The sequence below is a fragment of the Cyprinodon variegatus genome, unplaced genomic scaffold (genome assembly GCF_000732505.1).
Source record: "Cyprinodon variegatus isolate N-32 unplaced genomic scaffold, C_variegatus-1.0 Scaffold1210, whole genome shotgun sequence".
Taxonomy (NCBI): domain Eukaryota; kingdom Metazoa; phylum Chordata; class Actinopteri; order Cyprinodontiformes; family Cyprinodontidae; genus Cyprinodon; species Cyprinodon variegatus.
Window position 1 is genome coordinate 146,734 of NW_015151663.1, and position 24,608 is coordinate 171,341.

The following is a 24,608-nucleotide window of genomic DNA, read 5'->3' on the forward strand; positions in this document are numbered from 1 at the left end:
CTTGTCCGACTTAAAACTTTATACATAGATAGATAATCCAGTAAAATTGTTATCAAGCCATAACAAAACTATTTTGATCATTGCCAGAATATTAAGATCTAGAAGGAGAAACATCCCAATCTAAAATGAAATTATTTCACAAAAAGTGATTAGTCTGAATAGGATTTGAAATGTCATTTTAATAAAACATGAAGGAGAATGTTGTGCAATTAGCTTGTAAGCTTCACGTTTATTTTGCCGCAAGTTCAAAAGTTCATCTCTAAAAAAAAGACAAATAAAAAAACACAATTAAGCTTTTGTTAAAGTCTGGACAAAACAGATTAAGATGTTTTGGGATTATTAGAACATAACCCTCGGCTCACAATGACTCCGGTCTTACCGGTGCGGTGCGCTGCAGTGATTCCAAGTCATTAAAAAGACGTAAACCTCTCTCACCGGCTGCTGAGCTGTCCGGCTGCGGTTACCGAGACACTCCGGCGCTGCAGAAAATTCTGCAAGAAAGCTATCCTTGTGGCGTGCCGGAGCCCTCCGCAACAAGCTCTCGCAAATATCCTTATTTGGGCCGTGTTATCGCGTGAAGTTACGTGAACTCAAGTGAACTTCTGTTCTCGCGAGTTAAATCTCCGGACCTGTTGCCGGAGCCGCAGAGCTGGACCGCACCGCACCGTAGTTAAAAGGGCGGTGTGAGAGGGGGTGTGCGGGAGTTGCGGTCTCCGTCGGCTCGGTAACCGCACCGGAGCCAGTGTGAGCAAGGGGTAACAAACATGCTCAAAAATTATCAAATGTTGTAGAATTAAACCAAGTCTGGACAGAACAGTGAACCAAACATTCTCCACAGTTAATACAAAAGCTTGATGTTTGTTTTTTTATATTGATAAAGTTTAAGTGCACCAATTCTGTAATATAGGAAGAGGTTTGTTTAAAATACCTTTTCCTCTAACAATAATAAACTCTTAAGAAATGCTTTTTTTTTCTTCTTTACTAAGGTTTTCTTTATCTTACATGAAAATGTGTTTGATGGTCTAAAAAATTTGAGTGTGAGAAAAGAATAAAAAAATAGAAGATATTTGTGACCAAGCAAATACCCTTGCATACTACCTAGTGCATCCTATTGTTTTACACAAAACCTTTAGCCTTCACAATATCATCTAAACTAGTAAAAAAAAAAACATCAGTTTCAACTTCCAGCTTATGCATAGCTGTTAGGCTTTTGTTTCCTGATTATGTTTTTGTTTGGTGAACAATCAAAGAGCTAATTGGTTTTTTAATAAAAACAACTCTGTAAAAAAATCAGATTCAAAAACAAAAAAATTACTTCTGTCATTCCACCAACACATTTACTTTTTAACACTGTTCAACATAGAAAGCAAATGTTTGTTTATGGAGGTGTATAAAAAGGCAATGCCAATGCAAGCAAAGCTAACGCAGACAGATTAAGAGAGAAAGTGGCAACAAGTACTGAGTTCACCTAAAGTAAGTCGGTGACTTACCCAAATCTTTGGATCCTTGACTCTCGCTGGCAAGTTCACCCATTCTGACCAGAGCATCAAAGTAGCCTTTTGCAGCAAATGTTACACCTGCAAAAAAAAACATTAAAAAATTCTTACTTTAAAAGAACTGAATGTGAACAATTTAGTTTTTTAGAAACAGATTCACCAACTTCCTGACTGAGAAATCTGCAAAACTTTGCTCAATGGAAATAACTGCAAAAAAATTAATAAAATATTTTTCTCATAATTTTGGCAAACTCTCATTAAATACTTGAAAAGGTGGATATTTGATTTAAATAAGCAAGAGATTTTCAAACAAACAAGCTACTGTAATAAAAACACTATATTTAATTGAATTGGAATCATTACTTGTTTAGGGGCTACTACATTTGATTTCGGTGGATATTTCTACTTATATCCATGCATGCTTGTGTGGTATTTGCTCTAAACCTCTCAAAATAAATAGCTGGAAACAGTTGGAAATACTTTCATTTTCTTTCCTCAATATTTTTTCTACTTCTTTTTTTTTAATACATTCCATTCATTTGTAATATGTCTGCAACAATTTTCTTTTTAATTCCAAACCGAAATCCTATTGTATCCATGAACCTGAGCATGTCTTTATTTCTATTAGTTTTTAAAAGTTTATAGAGATAATCTGAACATTTCAAAAGCGTAATTATTTTACTTAAGATTTTATATTAAACCCATTTAAATTTTTGACAATGTGTTGTGAAATGTGTCGCCTGCTTAAAGCAGAACTATTATGTGCAGCTTCTGCTGCTGGATCTATTAGTCACATTATTTTATTTCCCCCAACCCAAATTTGAGATTAAAAACAATATATGCAAATCGTCTGTTGTTAAAGTGGGTAAAATATAATTAAAGCAGGTGCAGAAAATGCAGTCACTTTGAAATACTCCATTTATAAGTGGCCAGCTCTATAAGAGGTCTACACGGTAAAAAAAAAAAAAACATTGTTACTTTAACACATACAGAGTAGAATATAACTCTGTTGCAGATAACATTTGGTCACATTTTAAATTATTGTAAAATGTATTCTATAGTCAGTGTCAGTTTAAAAAAAAAATAATATTTTACTCACATAAGTGTCAAACTTGTCTCTCGGAGACTGGTATGTAATTAAAACCATATAGAGAAGTAGTTACACTACATTGCTGTCAATTTTTACACAGATTAACTCTTAACACTTGAGATTAACACTTGAGCAGATTTACACTCAGTGTAGTTGTAAATACTCCATTTAGAGTTAACCTATTTAACTCTGAATTCTTACCACCCAATTTATTACTGTGCATATGTTAAACTGTGTTCAAAACATCCACAGCATGAGCTCTTTGACTTAATGTGAAGTTTGAGAGGACAACCTTAAACAGAAACAGAAAAAAGAAAAAAAAAAAAGACTGTAGAAAGCAATTTAGACAGTGTCAGTCAAAAATCAAAAATCGATCAATCATTTGGAGTAAAAAAAAATCAAGTAAAGCATTTTTCATTCTGAGGCTGATTTCGATGTGAGAGCAACGGCTAACAAAGGAATCAATAACGGCTCAAAGAAAACATTACAGCTTCATCAAAGAAGCAGCATTACGGGCTGTTAACCACATGCTGCTACCTGGCATTTTCAGTCTTCCTTTCCATTTAACCTGCCGTGCATGTGAGCAGGCAGAGACCCTCACTTGGGGAAAGAGCTGATTGAAGGATGAATGAATTAGAGCATATAGAGTTCTTTACAAAGATTAGAACCGGGTGGTGAAGATGTGAGTGGTGGGGGGGTTTGCAGCTAAAGGAAACATGCTTTGGTTCAGTGTGGAAAAGTTTAAGCATGGACCGGTTCATGGTATGAAGGTGCAAAACACAGATGTTTTAAAACACTACAAACTCAAAAACATCTTGCTATCATGACGAACCTGTGGTTTAACTTTCAATACGATGATGTAATAAACAATAAACCATCTGGTTCAAAAACTGGCATGATCATAAAAAAAATAAATAATCAACAAAATTATGCATACTTTTGTCCCTATTTTGACTGATTTTTTTTTTGGACCACATTCAGATTAACCCTAATATATTAAACATAGCTGAAACAATTGATATGTCATATTCTACCACTAGTATACTGTAGTTATTTGTTTTTCAGTTAAAAGGCCATTTTAGACCTCTTTCAATTACTGTGAAACTTTACTGCTTTGATCTCTGAGGGTTTGGACGAGTAATTTATTTTATTGTATCATGACAAAAATGAATGTGTTTTAAGAAGCTTTCATTTTGACATATTGCTTTCTACAATGGCTAATTTGTTCATATTAAACTTGCAAACAACTAAGTGCCTAGAATCAGCAGTCTGTTTACGGCTGGAAAAGCACTGGCTGTAATAGAAATGACCCCTGCACCTCCCTATAGTCTTAGTAATACAGAAAATGCTTGATAAACTCTTATTCAAGTGTTTGCACAAAAATATATGTATAAAAATAATATGTTAACTAGCCAGTAGCATTAACTTCTTTTACCTGAACTCAACAAGGATAAATCAGGGTTCTAAAGGACAATAAGCATCCAAACCCTATTATTCAAAATGCTGGTATGCTGGCACTTAAGGTCACACAGGACACATGCAAGTTTTTAAAGAATTCCTGTTTGACTGCCCAGTGGTTCTCCTCCAATCTATGGAGAATAATGGCTACTGCTTTTGAAGGTGAATTCAGCAGCAGTGCAGATGACAGGTTGGACTGGACCAGGAGACAGCTGCCAGGTGTAGGACACATTTACAATAGAATGGCAGGGACAGGCTAATTCTAACAGGCAGATGCAGACATCCCATCAGAGAAGAAGGCTTCCAAGCAGAAAGACAGATGCTACTGTTGGTACCACTTACAGCTGAACCAATGGCAAAGCATGGCATGTGTTTTTTTTTTTTCTTTTGTAATTTCTTTCTCCACCTCAAATTCATAATTCCAAACATTCCCTGTGTTTGCTTTGATGCGGAGAGTGTGGATAAAAGCAAGTCAGCTCTTTTCAGTTTGCACAGGAATGCCACAGCGCTGGGTGTAAATGATGGTGTGAGTAAAAACAGATTTCAAAGCAACAGACAGTCTTGCTGATAATGCAAAAGCTGCAGGATGTGGAATATCAAGGGCACTATTAAATAAATGATTTAACACGGAGCCTTGAAATATATTGACAGCAATAACAAAAGGTCTAGTCAGGGGTCTAATGAGACAGATGGAGGGGATTAACAGATCTTAATGTAAGGTTTAAGAAGACAAAAAGAGCTTATTTCAAAGTCTCAGTCAACCTCAACTCTATAGTATAAACAACATTTTGGTTAGAATAAAAGACAACAATATCGGAAAATATACTTTATGTTTGCTTTGTACAAAATTTCACTGATGTTTTTTTTTTTTTTTTTATCTTAAGAATAAATAAAAAAAACAAGATCTGCACAAAGGCAAAACAAATACTACAATATTTCTGCATCCAGATCCCACAAGCCTTGCGCGAACATTGGTAGTTTCAATAATTTCAGAGATTGCACCATATGGATAGAAATGTGTCCTCCCAGAGCGTGCTAAGTCCCTTGGGTTGAGCCAATTCTGCAAAGTAGGTCTTTAATGGCTCAGTGAACCCCTACCAGTCTGTTCCCAAGGCACACCAAGTCCAGGGGTATTTATTGTGTGTGTAAGGGAATAGCAGTGTTGGCCTGGGGAGGGAAAACAATCTCTGCTGATGATTTGGCCGGTTTAATGCATGGGGGTTGGGGTTGTGTTAAGTTTCAGGTTTTATTGCACTGTAATCCAAGAGGAAATGAAAGACCTCGAAATATCTTCTTTTTTGGTTGCTTTTCTTTTCCAATCAAAGAATACAAGTTATGATAGAGGCAATGTATCTCATAAAAAGCCTGGCTACACTACATGTGGATAATGATAATCCAGTTTTCATGAAAAACATGAAGACAGGTAGATATATGAAAGCTAAAAACAGAGTGCTGCCTTGGCTGAGTGCCTAAACCTACAGTGAAGCAGAGTAAAAAAAATGAATGAAGGAAAAGAAAGGACTCACTGGCGAGGGCCTTCTCATAGTTCTTCCCCATGGCAACAAAGTTCCGCAAGCAAGGGTTGAACTGCTCCATGATAGTCTGAAAGAAAGACAACACATTGTTGGAGGATGAAGGCTCACTTATCACTACAACGGGGTCAAGAGCACAGAGGACTTTCACTGTGCTATACACACTTACCCGTTTCATTAGCCTCCTTTAAGTTAACAACAACCATTTTACAAAGACAAAAACAGTACATAGTTGTGTTTTCAGAAGTATAATGTATTAAAAAAAATTCTTATTTGATTATATAGTTTCGGATTAAAAAATTAATACGGAAACTTCTCAGAACTTTACACCAGAATGTTTATAGGGTTCATAAAACTGAAACGGAGAACTGTTTATGTAGAATAGGAGTCCCTCATTCAACTTTAACTGAATACTGTTTCTGTTTTCATTTAAGGGATTCATCCTCCCATTCCTCTAAATCAGACAAAAACAAAAAAAAAATCAGACAAAAACAAAAAAAAAATGCAACTATATATATATATATATATATATATATATATATATATATATATATATATTTATTTTATTTTTTTACACATTTTTTTATTCATCCACCACCTAACCTGGATTGTTGCAAGATCTGAGATTTTAGTCTCACAACAAATCCATCTTGAAACTCCTGCTAATACGTCAGTCTTGTAAAAACCAGTGAGTCGGACCAATGACATGCCAGCAGTGTTTTTTTGGGGCGGGACATGTAAGAATGACGACAGTCAGAAGAGCCTTGCCTAGGCATGACAACCATGGCTACGCCGGGGGATTCACCTGTCGCAATTGACTCGGTTAAAGCTAAAATATCGACAATAATTGTCGTTTAAAAATGGAGCAAAGAGAAGTATTTTGTGAATTTGTAGATGGGAAAGATGGCTGTGCTTTTTCACCCCCGACAGGACTTGAAAAAGCTGTGATTTATCAGCTTATTCCGCTAGCTGTAAAAACATCACAATTCCCTGCTACTATTGGCGGAAAGGTATTATGGAAGGCGGGTACTAGCTGGCACGTTTCCCAATCAGCTCAAAGTATTGTAGTAAACGTCCCTCCTTTTATTGGACAAGCTGAACGGCAGCCATCCCAGACTGATAACATGGAACTCAACTACACATATCAATCTGGATACTACCAGGTTATCCACAAACATCTTCCTTTTAATTATGCTGGCACTATAGTGCAGTTTATTTCAAAATGGACTACTGAGAAGGAGAAGACGTAAAGAAAAAAGTGATTACGGGTTGAGAATAAAACCTGGAAAATCTCTCTCAAGAACTGAAGCCTTCTTACATAGGCTGTTCCCCCCAACCCTGCACCGCACCTCTTCTTGAGAGATATTTATGTAAGGTAATATCTAAAGAAGATTTAAAGAGGAATGTTAGTTTTTCCTCACTTTTCTGGTTCTTACCAATTATATACAACAATGAAAAACAAGATACTTTAGCCAATAAGTGAGCTACCTTAAATATTTAGCAGATTTTTTTTTGTAAGCACTAACTCTGCTGTGTAAAAAGAACAGGAATAAAAAAACAGAACAAATATTACTTATATAGTCTCTTAATTTTGGCTGATTTGACCTTTTTGCATTTTTTTTATTAAACTGAAATGCAATTTTATTGTTTTATTTCCTCAAATGCATCATCTGTCTTGTAATGTTACTTTAAACACAATGTTCTTCCTCATTTGTTTTTCCACAATTCAGGTACTTTGAATGGTACAAAGCGATTCACAATTAAATAGATCTTTACCATCCACTTTTGCCTTTCTCAATGCATGACACTAGCTACACATTTCAAACCTATTCTATAGCCATTGACAGCAATATCAAATCATTGGAAGAAGCATGAAGAATGTAAAATAGTCTATTTTATACCTCATGACAGGACATTTATCTCTGTTCTACAAAAGAGCAACACCTATAACTCACTATACTGTAATCTTAGGGTTTACAGCTTCAATAAATCACTATCATAGCAGCATGCCGTGTTGTTTTAGGTACACTGGTACTGAAGCATGTACAGCTGCCAAAAAAAAAAAAAAAAAACACCTAAATGTATTCTAAATACATGTAAAATACATTTGAATATTTGTTAAAACATTGTTAATTTAAAATACTTGTTTTACATCCTGTAGATGTACAACAAGTTCCACCAGAGTTTCAGTGTCAAGTGTAAAGTACCTTGTAAAAGTATCCACGTCTTTTGGAATTTTCTATTTCTTTTGACTCACAGCTATGGAGTTAAAATAGAAAAGTGGCTGCACTTTAAATGAGGTATCACATAATATCATCTTGGTAAAACTGGACTAGCATAATCTTTTCTGGGGTGCATGTAATGCATTTACTTCATATATCTTGATATGATTTCAAAGAGCCAATAAATCAAACTATGTACTGCATTGGTACAGATACACTGGACTGCAAATAAAGTCAGTCTAGATGTCTTAGAATGTGAAACACTTAACTCTACCCACAATAGTTTTCCCTACTTCTCATCGACCTCTTCCCCACTTCTTTCTCCTGTGCTCCTCCAGGACTTCTTCCAATTAGTTGGTCCCTAGTCAAACACTCAAGAATAACCCGAGGACAGGAACACAACCACAACAGCGCTGCAGCAGCAATAGTACCAACACAAACCATTAATACTGCAGGAGAAAGCTTAATCATCTACTTCTTGCCTGAATCCACACAATGGCAAAAATGAATAAGCAATGTGCCACAAATGACAACCTAAAACAACCCCATCAGTCCATCCTCCTTCCTCAGTTGGCTTCAGCACTTTCTTCCTTCCTTTATTTTTGCTGTCTGTTGTTTTAATAAGAGCCAAGAGTTTGATTAAACAATATGTTTGTGTGTTCCTGCTGTTCAGTTCAGGTGGCCGGAGTGCTGCATAACCCACCTACAAAATAAATATCAATGACTCACACTTTAACAACTCATCAGCCTTCATTAACAGCAACCTGACAACAGAAACTTCTGTTTTAAAGTAGCCTATAATACAGTCTGCACAACACTAGTTTACAGAAGATTAAGACAATGACCAACAACAGCTAAGATGAGGAAGAGTAGAAATTAAAATAAAAAGGAGTGAAGGATTTTTCTTGTTTCACAAAAAGGAAAAAAACAGTATTACATTCACTACATATCTGAGTGACTAACTCAAGTCCTAGAGGACCAGTATCCTCATGTTTTAAATATTTTCATGCTTATACACAGCTGACTTTAAGGGATAAACAGGCACCTTAAAAAAAACTTGACTGATGAGATCATTTAATTTCATACAAATAATGCAAATTCCACCACACAATATGGAATCATATTTGGTGAAGAAATATATTGAACATTGTAGAATATTGTTATTTTTTGTCCATGAAGCTTGATAAACATAAGCTTTCCAGATTTTTGTGGAAAAAAAGAATACAATAAAATCACAGAACTCTAGTATTGCATGTAAAAATGTTTACTTCTATGCATGGAGCAGCACGCTAACTCTCATTTTTTTCTTTTCTTAGAGAATGTATAGCAGCAAAGCTTATTAAATTTCTTTGGCTATGCAATTTGGATTTTTTTATATTGCAAATGCAGTTTATTTTCCAGTCCTAGTGCTAATGATGCATCTCCTTGAATATAAAAATGATGTTGAATAGTATTAGCCAGATGACTTTTTTTTTTTTTTTTTCACCTACACATACTGTAAGCTTGGTTCAACAAAGCAAAGAGCAGTTGAAACGTTGCAATCAAAATCACGTCAATTGTAGAGCTCTGAATCGATAAAGCTAGAGGAACCTTTTTCTCTCCATTTTGCCTAAAAGTGGATAATTTGAACTACCCTCAGATATATTGCAAACAAAATACCTGCGTCTGCCAATGTAGCTGGCCAAATAAAAGACAAAGAGTTAATGACGAAAAATATCCTGTCTGTCAAGGAAATACTGAGTCGGTTCTGCACTAAAGGAATATTTTACAACAGTTCTGTTTGCTATTATGTCTTTGTTCTAGTAACAAGAATTACATTTGATAATGTGAAGTACAAAATCTAAAGTGGTTAGACTTGTTAAAACCTAAACTTGATCATGCTTCACTAATAAGTGTATTTATATGCAGGTTGTTTCCTTTGGAATCTTACTCTGCTTTCAAGACAGTAAAAGTGAAACTTCATAGGTATTTTTGTCATCAATAGCACCTGATGAGAATAAAAACCTCTGCACTTGGGATAAAAACTTGCTTCCTTGATTCACACAAACTAGAATATTAAAAGTGATACACTTCAGTAGAACAAAGTAGGGTTTTAAAAAGACCTTCAGTTAGGACTGCACACATTAAAATCTACTGTTTATCATTTATCACTGTGTTCAATAACAATACAGATTAGCTAACTATTCAATACTTTTAAGCATTTATGTTCTCTCTGCTCTCAATGCCTGGAATATATTAGTGAAACAGATTTTTATAGGAAGGCAATAGGATTATTTGATAAAGTGTTTAAGAAAAAACAGCAAAGTTATCTTTTTGTAAAATCGTTAGATATATCCAGATTAATCTTTGTTGAGATGGAAGCAGGCTTTTAAATAGCAATATTTCATAGGGTGTACACCTTGGTGTATCACATCTTTAGGCTTTGCACGGTGGTGAGGCATCCGGGGGGTATCCTCCTAAAGAAAATTATGAAATTTAGACTCTCTGAAATGCCATTTCCTGCATTTTGAGATGGAGTGCAGCTAACTTTTTGTCTGTTTTTTGTTACAACACTACTTTTGTCCAGATTATGGGAAGTATGTGTACTTGCCTAGAAGTGGAAATTTCATAAGGAAGATGAGATGATTTTTAGGTACAATAATATGTTTTATAGGTTAATTCAAACAATGAGTAAGTGTAATGCTAAGTTCACACCATACACACTTAGAGCATCAAAAAAAAGTCCCTGCTGCTTCATTTTTGATGCTTGTACACATTAAGGTCAGACGGCCTCAGGAGCCTCAAACATGCCTGAGGTCCAGTCGAGTGTGCTTCTGCTGCTCCTGTGTTCAATGGCAGAGAGCGGCTTTGCTACAGTTGCTGAGATAAGTGGGTAAAAAGTAGTTTTAATATATTTTCATGCAAGAAAGTCCCCCTGAAAACATTGTCTGTGCAGTTAGATCATCAAGATTACAATCCTGACCTAAAATATTATTTCCCTGTCAGAGCTGTGCAGATCCCCATATACCGATGGTGCTCTGTCACTGGGAATCCCCAAAAACAGCTGCTTCAAGCTGGGCTGCCACTGTTTTGTTTTTTTTTTAACCCAACTATTCATGGTGGCTGTAGGTAGATGTTAGCATTTTTCAGTTACATGGTACAAACTGCAAGCAAGTGAATAATAATAGCGACAATATTTTGCCGGCAGGTTTCGACATTTTAAGTTAATTTAGGCATTAATAAACAGTTTCAGTGCAGTGATCATAGCGATCAGCATCAGCTACAATGTGTCCATCTTCCTACCAGCTCCCAGATCAGCTTCTCTGATTGGTTGATGTGAAATTCTATTTTTCCGACTGCAGCATCTGCTGCTTGTGAAATTTTGAGCATTTGAGCGAAGTTTCCAGGGGGGAAATTAGGGCTTACCAAAGCCATACATACCAAGAACAGGGCGTACAATTTGTAATATTTTTAGAAAACGGCATAGAATGTCCGCCCGTACGGATTGCTAGCTAAAATCCTGGATATAAATAATACATTTCATTTTCTTTACCCAGTAGCAGAATAAAATTACATTAAAGTATCAGAGGCAGAAAGACATTAATGCTTTTAAAAAGTACCAAATTATTTTGAATTAATATGTAATCACATTTACCAACAGTATTGCATGTTGCATGTAGCCCTATTATAAAATCTGGTTCCACTGTTTCAAATATTATACATTCTTATTCAAAATATTTCTATTAACTTAATACAGCATCTGTTCACTGAAAGTGTAAATAAAATGGTGCTTTATTATTTTTACATTAACTAATTCTAAAGCTGCTAGAAATTGATGACATAACTCACATGATGAAGTCTGTAAAAACAACTTGATATCAGCAACCCACTGCATTGATCCTCAGGGAATTTATGCATCATGAACAAAGAAGGTTGGAACATAATTAGGGGAGAATTCAAACTTGGTTATAAAATGCACCTGCATAAAAGATAACCCAGATCAGTCTGTCTCCGGGAAGATAAAAGACATCCTCCAAAAACCTGCATGGAAATCTTTACTCCTACAAATCTTCACTGACTGATCCTGAGGAAAAAGAAACGTATTGATAAGGATGGGGCAAAGACAATTTGCAGCACACTTTCACTTAGTTAAGACCCTACATTAACAGAAGAGTATATAACAGAGTGATGGTGTTTTAAAGTGGTGGGAGGATTACATAAAAAGGCAAGTCCCAGTGCGCAATCATTACAGCACTCTCTCCCACTGAAGAGGTTAAAGGTTCTGACACAAGCCTGGCTGCCTTTCCTGTACAAACTAACCAGGCTTTCTGACCAAAAACCGACAAAAAGAGAAACAGCAACACTAATAAATTGAAAATATATGCACCTACCACCCAATTTTTAATATTCATTACATGATAGCTCATATATTAAACATAAGAGAGATAAGGATGCATTTCCACATGTGCAGCAGAGAATAGACAATGAGGCAACCGGTCTTCATTTCCTGTCATTGTTGCTAAATTTGCCATCCCAGTTCTCCTGTACTACATTGTTACCCTAATTGTAGAAGCTAATTGTAAAATGGGGCCAGGAGACACTGGAGGTTGCATGACACAGAGGAGAACAAAAGAAATAACATGCTGTATATTCACTTCCATCCCACATTCTTTTGTTTCATCCTCCAATTTAAAAAAAAATAATTAAAATAATCAGCTAGGGTTGCAAGTGGTCTTCCTCATTCACAAGGAAGAAATCCACTTATTAGAACCACAGTCAAAATGAAAGCGCCAGATTAAAAGAGGGCAGAGAAATGCGTTCAGAAAAATTAATCAAACGAATGTCTCAGTGCTGAGATGTGGAAAAAAAAATCAAACTAGCAGGCAGCAGATGAATGAAAATATTAAGAAAAAAGCAATTTTACCCTCACATCCAAACTGAATTAATTTCTATGAAGCAGCAGAAACAAGGTCAAAACATCTGGAGTTGACAGTAAATTTGGTTTGTGGAGAAGTCATTTATCTGTGCTCCTTCATTCTGCTCTCTACGGCCACACATTACACCTACACACACACAAACACACATATAATGACATGCTAAGGAGGCAATTTGAAAGCAACATCAGCTGATTAGAACCGAGGGGGGGGGAGGGTTACACACTGTACTGTAACAGGCCAAGATCCGTCATTTGTTCCCTCTTCTTGTACAGCGACCACGCCTGGAAGGCCTGAAAAAAACCTTTCATATCGGATAAAGACACTCCTGAGCAATATATTTGTGAAGCCTGCAAAGACCCACCATGCTAATGATGTAATTAAAAGGGACTCGAAAGTTATAGCATGATGTGTATATTGCCAAACATGTGGGATGCTTTTAATGAAAAGAGGCAGGAGTTTAGAATATGACTAAACCTCAGTTACCCTTCCAGTTGACCTAGTCGACCTCAGAGGCAAAGCACACCAGATCAAGACCAAACATGTCAGGATTGCAGTGTCTCACCATTTTGGCAAGACTCCGAGTGAAAACCTTGTGTTGCCCGAGCAACTAAACTCAGGAGTAAATGAACAGCAGTGTTTCTGTTTTGCTTTTGTGTTTTCCCATTATGCACCGAAAACATGTCCACCACAGCTGGAATCTCATTTTACCATATAAATCAAAAACTCAGCATAATGCCTGAAACATTTGCTTAAGACCCAAACATTACAAACAACAATGTGGCTAATCAGGTCTGGAAGAATCTAAACCTCTGAGATGTCTGAACAGGATATGAACTAATTGTTGCATGTCAGGGTTATTGGATTAAAAGAGCTTTAGAGTGGTTCAGCAGGCCAAATAGCTGGCTTTAAACTGATAAGTGCCTGTATGAGTGAGGTCAAAGGGTCACTAATAGCCTGGTCATCAAACATCTGGAAAGTTCAAACAGATGAGGCTGAGCATTTATCTGTGAACGTCAGCTGACCAGATGAAGCACAGGGAACCACACAGAAGAGAACGCGGAATTAAACCGGTTGTCATCAAGTGCGAACATGCCGTTTGCAAACGCAATGGGCTGCAAATCGCTTCTGGGTTTTTTTCAGCTTTCTTGGAATTCAGAATTCTCTTATTCCATTGATCTCATTAGAATCCAACTCCTCCCATCAAGATAAGCTCAATCTCAACTGCCTAAATATACCCTTCAAAAAAAACACTTATCTTAGTGCAAACAAACACACATTGTGTTAGAAAACCTACGTATACTGGCCTTGCTGTAGTGCTTAATATATTGCAGGTAATTTTTTAAGAAACTTGGCAAAAACCAAATGTTATCTAGCCCTTTGAGCCTGTGAGATAAGGAAACTATAAAACAACGGATTTTTTTTTGGTTAGATTTATGTTATTCAAATCTCTGCTGAACTCAAGTAAAGCAGACATTATTAGGGGGTGTTGCTGGGTATAGAGCTTATTCAGGCGCTTTGCTAAAGGCTTCTCGGAGACATTTTTTACTTGTTTTCTCCCTCTCTTTCTTCCCCCTAAGGGAATTATCATTTTGTGCTTAGGCTGATAGCAGCTCATCACAAATAGTTCCCCCCTTGCTGTCACAACTGATAATGCCAAACTTGTTGCCATATTGGAAAGATGGCACATGCTGCGGAATGGCTGTATTCCTTATTACATTTTGCCTAAGAGAGGCTAATTTAATTTCAGGATCAAGTCAAAAATAGACAAGTCCCTGTTTTGAGTTTTCCCTTTTTCTACAAGCAGATGGTTGAAGCAGACCATCTAAGATTTACAGGATAGTTTAAGAAGAAAATTGGCATTAAAATTAATTATTAACAAGATAGAAGGAATGTGGAGAACAAAAAGCAATTTATGATATAATCTAAAATAAAATTAACCTGATAAAGTCAACAGAACACTAAGAGAAAACGTTGAGTACTTCCAGTCATACTGACCAAAGTAAAAATGACAGTGTGCAGTCCTTTCATACCTAAAGCCTGACTATGTTGAACTATGCAGAGTTTGAACTGAAAGGTAAACACGGCGCATAGGTGATCAGTCATGTCATCCTGAAAATGGGGCAAAACTTTGAACTGCTTAAACACAGAGAAGATATCCCATGAGAACCATTTTTTATTTTTGTTGTGAAAGACTACAGAACGTTTCACTTTGTGTGACAAAGTTGTCCTGTCAAACTCAGACAGCCACTCACAAAGACAAACCAAAGACGTTCTGATCTAATAGATAATGATACTGTCATGTCAAATGATAGAGCTTTGAAGCATTAGGTGCCATGTCTTGGAAAAAAAAAATAAAAAATCATACAGAACTTCGTCGTCTTCTTGTTTAGCAATAAATTACACTATAAAAGTGTCACTTCATTTAATAAATTGAATTAAGAACTGAAAAACTCTTATTAGATATTGATTACAGACAGAGTAAAAACTTAATGTTTATTTTGGAGCTGAGGAAAACCCAATATTCATTTTTTTCAGTAGATAAAATATCAATAAGACTGTTGATTTAACAGTCGTCTATCAGACACACCTCACCCAATGGGGCGAAACCACAACAAAAGTATCCAAGTATGTTCAGGGACCGTTGAGTAGAAGGAAAGGGTGTGGTAGAAAAAGGTGCATTAGATAAAGGGATAACACAGTATTGAAAGGAATGTCAAACAAAGCACAGTCAATAGTTGGTTGGATATTCACTAGTTGTGGACAGCAGCTGGAGTCATGGTTTCAGGTGTAATCAAACAAAGATATCCAGGATTCCCACCTGCATTCCCTGTGGTAAACCACCTCTGAACCTGAGAAAACACTAAAAGAGTCTGACCTAAGGACTGTTGATTTAGCCTGGCCATCCAGACTTTACAGGGCTTTAAGTCAGTCTGGCAAGACTCAGACTCTCTGGTCTAAAACAGACCAATCACAGCACATTATGCAGGAATTTATGCGGCAGAATCCCCCATAGTAAAACAGGGCTTTTCTCTACCCATAACAGTCAAGGTTGCAGCCTTAACGGAGTGATGTTTTACTATGTCCTTTACAGTCTCCTGAATGTGCTGGATATATCATTGCTGCTTTGAGAGCTTTTTAAAAAAAAAAAAAGTTTTTAGAGTTACATCCTTAATTATCTGATTGCTTCTAACCTGACTCTCCTAGTCACACGCTGGTCCTGCCTTTGAGATCTGGCTTTACCAGCAGCTTTCCAGGAGGATTGTATATAATGTAAATCCCTTTATTATCCCACAATGGGGAAATTCACTCTCCGCTTAAACCCATCCCCTTGGGGAGCAGTGGGCTGCCATTGTTTGGTGCCCAGGGACCAGTGTGGGGTTAAGGGTTTTGCTCAGGTACCCAGAGTGGAAGCTGTGGGGATAGAAACGGGTACTTGCAACCTTCTCAGAGCAAAAGCGCACTGCTCGAACCACTAGGCAGACTCTCCCTATATAGCATAAAAGTACAGGTGGCCTAAAGTAATCTTTTCAGATTAAACTAATTTTGGCCCTTCATTTGGAAAAAAAAACAATAAAGCCATCATATGATACATATTTAAAAACTAACTGGAGTAAGAGCTTTGTTTTTTGAGCTGAACTACTCTTAAATAGACTTTTCATTATCTATCCATTTTCTTACACGCTTAATCCCAAGCGGGGTCGCGAGGGGTGGGGTGCCCATCTCCAGCTGTCTAGGAGCGAGACTTTTCATTATACTTCAGTTTTAGAATATGAAGTTTTAACAAGATGCAAGAGAAAATTCCAGAATGTAGAGAACAAATTAATGGAGCGCTGCCCTGCTTATTGCTGCAACCTGACTGTCAGCTGAGTGAATAGGCCTTTTACTTTACAACAGATTACTGAAAAAAAAGAAGAGATGAATTTTTTAAAAAAGAGTTATGTCCAAACCTATAAACAAAAGGAAAGTAATATCACCCACCAATCTTAAAGATTGAACAATCACAATGGGAACATAAACTGTTGTTCTTTCAAACAAGTTGGCAAAAAGAAGGGGGAAAAGAAGAAGAATTTTAGGTTAGGGCATTTCATTGTTCACGAACACTATAGTGCAGTTTTTCATGAAACTCCACATAGTTCCTTTCTCCGCAACATTTGATATCAGGAAAACAGTTTTTTTTTTCTCAATTTTTGAATAAATATGCTTATTTCAACTATGTTATGTTAAGAGAACCAAAACCTAAAAGTATTATATTATTGGATATAAACATTTTCACATGTGTATATATTGTTATTTGAAATATAGATTTTACAGTAATCATCACTGTAGCTGGTTATATAATAGAATGTTCAATTCGTTTTCATTTCTTTACCATAATACCATCAAAAAGTGGCATTTTTTAAATATGGTGAGAATCTCAGACCTTATTTATCTTATTCCCCGAATAAATACAGAAAAAATAAGAATAAGAGTATTTAAAGTAAGTTTTGCATAAAGAAGGTACTTTATGCTTCAAGACCTTTAAAAAAATACATATTTGTTTTCAATGGAGCATAAACAGAATTATAGGAGCTTTCACATCATTTACGTCTACAGTAGCATGACTCATCGTGCAAGAAAAGAACAAAGGAAACACTAATGCTGAAAAAAGAAGGGTTTCTAATCTTAAGTCTTTTCAAAACATTCAAGACCTGTTTAGATGAGAAAGATTCTCACAAACTATTAAACTCTTCTTTAACTGGCAAACTATGAACTTGTGGCTTAGTTTCTAAACTGCAGATAATCTCTCATCAGTTTAATCTTCTATGCTGTCTGATTTCAGAAAGGAAATGCTGATTTATCATTTGTGACCATCTCTGGTTTATTTTCACTGCAGATGGTGAGACTCAGCTGTATCTGCAAATCTTTGTTACTGTGCAATACATCAGTCGTAATGATTTCTATAGATAAGCAAAACTGTCTGTCATTGAACTGCCTCCCACTCTAAATAGCCCTAAAACCTTTTTGTTATACCCCTGTGGAAATAGCTGCAGGGTACAATTTTGGCTGATTCAGTCACAACTTGACAAAACATTCAGCTTTATAACCATGTTTGGCCACAATATAATTTCAAAGAGGCCTTGGGTTAAGTAGGGGGAAACCAAGTTGCTTTTGAAATACTTTCGTTTGTTCATCTTTACCTCTTGGTGCCACTGCACAACAAACTTTTTTTTTTTTCTAAATGCCTAGCCAAGTCAGTCTGACTCCCACAAACACCTTAGAATTGCTCAGCTAGTCTAATGCAGAGCCTGGTAGCCATAGCAACCAAAAGCTGTACTTACTTTGGCCCTTTAAGTCTTCAACCACAAAGAAAAGTCAATTTTGTAGAGAAAATCAATTGATCTCTACATAAATCTCTAAAATCACCCCACCTAACTGCTGTTCTCCAAATCACTATAATATGGGGGAAAAACGGAAAATGAATAATTAACTGCTGTCCAAGTCTGTATTACTTCACTGGCAAGACAGAAGATATTAGCTAATTTTATTTGGTATGGTAGTTTCAAAGCTTTTAGAAGGAGGTTTTTATAAATGATGAATGTTCTGTGTTAGGCCCCAATCTGGGGGTGGTAGGGGGGTGGTTGGTGATTCTGAATGGGGTCCTGCAAGGTTAGACTTTTTAAATCAAGAGTCAAGTAACTATTTTTTTATTTTTTGATTAGGTTAGAAAACATAAGAGTTATACATGCATTTTGAATAAAAAGAAAAGCTTATGAAAAAAAAAAGCCATATCATTCATGTGAGAATGCAGACAAAAAAACATAACTTCCTTTACACAGAGGAGCATGGATAGTCTGTGTTTGTTTTCTCTATTTCCAAAATAGGCATACAACATTGTGGTTGGTGTTACCCAAAGTGGCAGCCTCTGTCTCAGTTACACAGACAGTTGCCACAGGCATGTTAAAGTTAGTTTATGACCTCTCCATGTAAGGACATTGTCCACTGCTACAGTACTTACTAGAAATTTTTGTCCCTCTTCCTCCCTCAGTCTATAATTACAGTTTCTCCCTCTTCAGTAATTAGGGATTTCAACAAGGATCTGGATTGTTTCCAGCTACCCCCTCCATCCTATCTCTTCTCTCCCACCCACATAAAAGTGTTATTTTATTCCAAGCACAGTAACGTTTATGCCTGTTGTTCTTGTGTCATTTCAGACAGTAGCCACGTTCATAACGTGACTTCAAATCTGCCGCATGAATCGTGATGGTTATGAAGCTTCTCCACAGCCTGCACACAGCACTGCCAGTCTCTGCCCTTGAAAAAGTAACGCTGAGTAAAAGAAAAAGAAAAATGTCTCTTAACCATCCGCCCCCAGACGTGCAGAGAAGGTGGGTGTGTGGAGCAATAGTCCTTTCTCTGCATCGCAGTCAAAGGCACAGAGAACAAAATCTGCTCTTCCACAAGCAATGAAGATTATAAAGCCTCCTGCAGCGGATAATGCAATCAGTTCAAGGCCCCAGGTGCCAGCAGGCATTGACTTGTTGAAACACTATATTCTGGAAGCAGATGTTTGGGAGCCTGAGTCACTTCAGACTCCTTTAAATCTTGTGTTATAAAACAAGCAGTGTCTGATGTGACCGTGCTTTGCCTGAACAAAAAAATAAAAAATAAAACTCAAGAGAACCTCTGGGTTTTATCTGCATGCAATTGACTTAAACACTATTTCTGTGTGAGAATGTAAAGGATCAGCACTGTATATACACACACACACACACAAACACACACACATATTAGACAAGCCCTGTTTACATCAGACCTTTTGGAGACTTCTATGAGGAAATTTAACAAATCTCCTGCAATAAAGATACACATGCTTGCAAAAGATCAAGTGATAGCCCCCCCAAGTAGCCCTTCAAAAACAAAGAGTCCTTTAGCAAAATTATAGGACAGAAACACAAGAAAAAATGGCTCGTTGTTGCTAAGAGACCACCTGTTCTGATGTAGTTCTCTTATCAGAGAATGGCTGATGTGACTGTAGCGGACATCAAAACAACTTTGCAAAAGGGAGGCAAACATTTCAACATTACAGTCACTGACCGCTACAGTAGCATCACTTTGATAATAAATACTGCCTCCAGAGTGCCATGAATTCTTTATGGTATGGATTCAGCAAACTTGTAGAAGCATTCCTTTTACATTTTCTTCCATATTGACAGATTATGTTAACACATTGTTGCAGATGGTTTGCTGAGTTATCATTCTACCAAATTCAAAATGTTCTTTAATAGATTGAGGTCCTAGTGAATAGAATAGAGTAAACCTACTCTTTAAAACACCAATCAAAATGATCTGAACCTGGTGTTACATAGTGTATTACTCTGCTGGAGGCAGACAGCTGAAGATGAGTACACTGTGTGTTACGAATACTCAATTGGTATTCAGTAAGGGGGGGGAGCAACGAATGTAGGTTTCTGGCTGATCCTTTACTGACATGCAGGTTTAGATTTTTTTTACTATAACGCCACTGTCAGTTGCTTTAAAATCACATTAAACCTTCACAATTTCAACAATAAAAACTTAACTATAAAACAATAAAACTTAACTACCAGCTAGGTAGTCCTCTCAAATACAAACACAAATTTTAGAGCACTGACAGCAGGTTATTTTCAAACATTTGCAGAGGAAGAAAAAATGGGTTGATAAGATTGGCTTAACATTTAAAAAGCTCGTCCTGGAAGCTCGCGCTCATACTTAAAGTTTCTGACTATATTGTCACCTTACGTGGAGTTGCCATTGGTGTCTGATGCCATTCCCTTCTTAGTATCCTCAAAATCCCTCTTGAATATAACGATTTGATTGTCGTTTGCTAGGTCACACCTGTTTCACATGGATGCGCCTGACTTCACATCTGCCAAACAGCTTGAGAACTTCTGCTCCAAAGTACATTCAGGAAACTAGGATACAGGATTTTAGATGCATTGGTCCTGATCACTGAGGTGTAAGTCTGATAATTTAACAAAGTTTTAGTTGTTATAAATAAAAAGGTTATTTTTCTGTCACTTTAAGTATCGGCGGATCACCAATCTTCCAAAAACAGATCAAATTGAGCCTGATGTATCAGGTAATCATCCTTAAAACCTTTACACCCCCAGCCTGAGCTGCTCATACAACCACAATGAATCTATACTTTCATGTCGTTTACCCCAAATTTGGGTCCCCCAAATAAAAACAAACACAAACCATTCAACATTCATTCAATCTGTTACTGTCCAGTTATTGTGAGCCCATGTGAGGTGCAGTCTAAGATTTTAAGGCTGGTTTATGCTACATTGCCAACAGTGTTTGCTGCATTTTATAATCCATGTAGCCCTTTCCCGCTGTGCCTAATATTCTAGGTGAACCCTGTGAGGGATTAAGACCAGTTCCAGCATTTTCAATGCCTCAACATATCATCTAAATCATTTGCAAATGCTCCCCATTGGGTTTGCAAGGTCACTTGCCCATGTATTTCTGTGGATAGTCGCCCACTTAGTTAAAAACATTCCTAGGCGCTAGAATCCTAGATGTAATGGAGAAGGTGTCAGAGGGCTGTGGAAGCTAAAATAGCTTAATTTGATCAGACAGCAATGTGCTAATAGGTCTTACTGTTGTTGTCCATCCTAATTCAATGTTTAACATTAACAATGAGTTAGTTTTCCAAAACACAGTGCCTGCTTATTTCAGTTGCAGTTATTTTCCTTCATCTCAAACAGGTCAGCCTAGTTTCCAAATTACTAAGGCCTTTTTGTCCAAACAACTGCTGCTCAGTTGGCATTTATTCTTTAATCACACGGACCATTGTAAACAGAAAAGATGGTTTTGCTTATAAAAAATCCAATGAACAAGCATTTTCAGAACTACTCAGAGAAGCCTATCTGGCATCAAACACCATGCACCATTTCTTAGGTTTGATGTGAACTTTAGCAAGTCTGTCTCATGTCTTGAGTGGCTTACTGTATTTAATGAGGGATTGTGATGAGAAAACAATGTTTTTAGCAATTGGAAAACACTTAGGTGACCAAATCAGCCCTTTTTGTAAGTAAGCCAACATATAGTAGCCTTTTTTTAAACTAGCTAACCAGCAGTGCACAGCAACATGTGGGGGAGGATGGGTGCTCTGAAACACCCAAACATAAAACAAGCACATTCTATTCAGCACACCTTCACCAATCTTAACCAAAGGTCCTCGAGTTCTAGAAACTTTAAGTTTTATTTCTTGAATTCTTAGAACATAAAACTTTTAACTTTAATGCATCTGCCTTCATCAAAGCTTAACTGCTGCAACATCTGGGGATCTTGTCTGCTACCATCACAGCAGACCCATTTAAGATCAAAACACTATATTGTCTGTCATCAAGATTTAGGAAAATTGTTCAATGTTTTCCAGGATGTGTCAACATTCAGGGAGTGGTATGGGAATATGTAAGCAGTCCTGAGGCTGTTAGAGATGAGCCACACCCTATTATTGCCTCACCTGCGGAGGGTGTGTTTTAAACCTGCACTGCATGTATCAGGGATAGAAAACAACACATCCTCTGAGAAACACTGAGTAAATACAAGCAGAAGTTGCAGCCTTCTACAGGGCGTGTTGGGTCACTTTGCCTTTAGGGTAACCTTCCACTCGGCTCACTGTTTGGGATAAAAAATCTAGCACCCACACACAGCCTTATTCTTTTTCCTGAGCTTCTTCTCCGATTAATCCGTTTGCTCACTTTAAGCAAGCCAGGTCAATGCTCAGACTTCATCTGTCCGCTTCATAAGAGGCTTGACCTGAAGTGCCACCTTTTGCAGACATGACCAGCTGGTGGCGATGACAGTAGTGCAGACACCCACCGACACAGAGTGCCAGCCTTAAGTATCAGTCTCACCAAGTCAGCATGGGGATAACGAGATGCAAACCGCCACGTATAGGTCTGTCTGCCCATGAGAGGGAGGGGAACTCAAGTGAGTCACAGAGGATCATGCAGAAATTGCTGGGTTTCCCGTGCTGACTCCCTTGTTGATCAAGATCATCTCAGAGAGCTTAGGCGTGCCCAGGGCCTTTACCCAAGAAACGCTTGCAGGGAGGCTCAGTCTCACTCTGTTAAACACACACAGTAAACCGGGCTAACATCAGCAGTTACCCCCCTCATTACCCTGGAAATTACTCAGTATCTGCTCAGCTGTTTGCTGCGACTCCTGTACTGCTCCCTGTCTTTCAACATGTTACCTTCCTTAAGAAACTGCTTCTTGCAAAGAAAGAAGAAATGCATAGATCTAGTAAGAATCCATACGGTAGATAAACTACTTTAAAGAGAGGTTGCAGACTAGCCATTACTTCTTCACATCATTAGTGGCTCCACCTTTTTTTAGCAATGTACTCTACAGCAATGTATGATTATTTCCCATCCAAATACCTTCTAACTAACACAGAGTATTAGACTGAAAACATGGATGTGTCACTGATCTGGACTAAAAATAAATAATTGAATATTATAAGTAATAAATATGAATAATCATTAACTTAGAGAGCACTCCTTTGGGCTTATCGATTTTTTTTTTAAATGAAGCAATTAACATAATTTATAAGAACAGATATAAATGTAATAAAAATAAAAAGCTATTAATTTGTTTCTTTGCTTTGATCACAATTATTAGACAAAAGGAGATCTCATTTCAACATGTTAAAGCTAATGAAAAAGCCTCTCCAAAGCCTTTCCTCTGTGTGTCAGGGTTAGTTTTTTTCCTTAAAGGACAACTCAAGAAAAACACTGTTCTCTGGAAAAGCCAGGTTGGGTCAGACCATCTTTATAGGGGAACCAAACAAACTTTGCTGTTCTAAAATACATTTAGAAGACAAGGATCTACTGCTCAACCAACAATAAATGTAGGATTGTGTTATTTTATTGAAAACAAATTTACCTTGTTAAAAATATAACAGTACTAATGCATGGATGCCATTTAAGTATACACTCTAAAAAGAGAGGTAGTACCCCTAGGACTCCTTCAAGTGCCCAAAAGAATACTGGATCCCACCACTGAGAATCATTGTGGTTCTATGAATGAAACTGCAGTGAATGACAGCAGGTCATTTAAAACAAACTGAATCAAAAAAAGAAAAATTTGGTTATAAAAATAACCAGTAGTCAATGTTGTTCTGCATAAAAGTACAGAACGATTACATCACTGTGTTTCACTCTTTGGTCCAATAAAAGTCAACTGGTTTTCCTCACTCTCTTGATTACTTAAACACCATTATTTTACAGCACTATGGGATTTAAAACCATTTAAATATTAGATAACATAGCTCTTATTTACTTGACCTGTATCCACAGTATCAGGGTTTGTTTGTTTGCCCAATATAAACTTTACTGTACCTCAGAGTTCATAACTAGACGAAAAAAAAAAAATCACATGCAGTTTGACCATTTGTTTACTAAATTTGGTTGTTGATCTTAGCTTTGAGGAAAATATTAAATGAAATATTTGCTGAACTTTGATGACAGATATTTAATGCAAAACTGATGATATCTGATCTCTGAACAATTTTTGATGCATCTAAAGTATTGAATAGTTTTAATTTTTGGGGGGTTTTTTTGGGTTTGTGTGATAACTCTGTGTGGTTTTATTATTTGCATTAAGGATTAAATCCAATTTTTTTGGATTACTGATTATGTTCAGATTTTTGTCTTAAAACTCCAAAAAGTAGAAGAAGATCAAATTCTGTACAGGACTAGTTTTTTTAGAGCAGAAAATAGCATTTTTGCTTGGGTGTTATTCGCCACAGGGTCAGATCCCCAGAGTGGGAGAGGGACTGCCTTCCCACTCCACTGCCCCTCAGAGTTCGTGCCTGTCAGGGCTCTGACGGTTGCCTCCTCCCCTGTGACCAAGGTTCACTG

The 24,608-nt window shown here is 36.9% G+C and overlaps 1 protein-coding gene across 3 annotated transcripts in view; it reads right to left on the reverse strand.

The window, feature by feature from the left end:
* The window catches only part of LOC107102146 (brain-specific angiogenesis inhibitor 1-associated protein 2-like), a 66,515-nt gene that overhangs the window by 39,970 nt on the left and 1,937 nt on the right, over positions 1-24,608 (reverse strand). For all 3 annotated transcript variants that reach the window (XM_015401330.1, XM_015401332.1, XM_015401331.1), the window contains exons 2-3: positions 5,571-5,646; positions 1,491-1,577 (exon numbers count right to left, since the gene is read on the reverse strand). In XM_015401330.1, the coding sequence (XP_015256816.1) occupies positions 1,491-1,577; positions 5,571-5,646 (163 nt within the window). The remainder of the gene's footprint in view (positions 1-1,490; positions 1,578-5,570; positions 5,647-24,608) is intronic.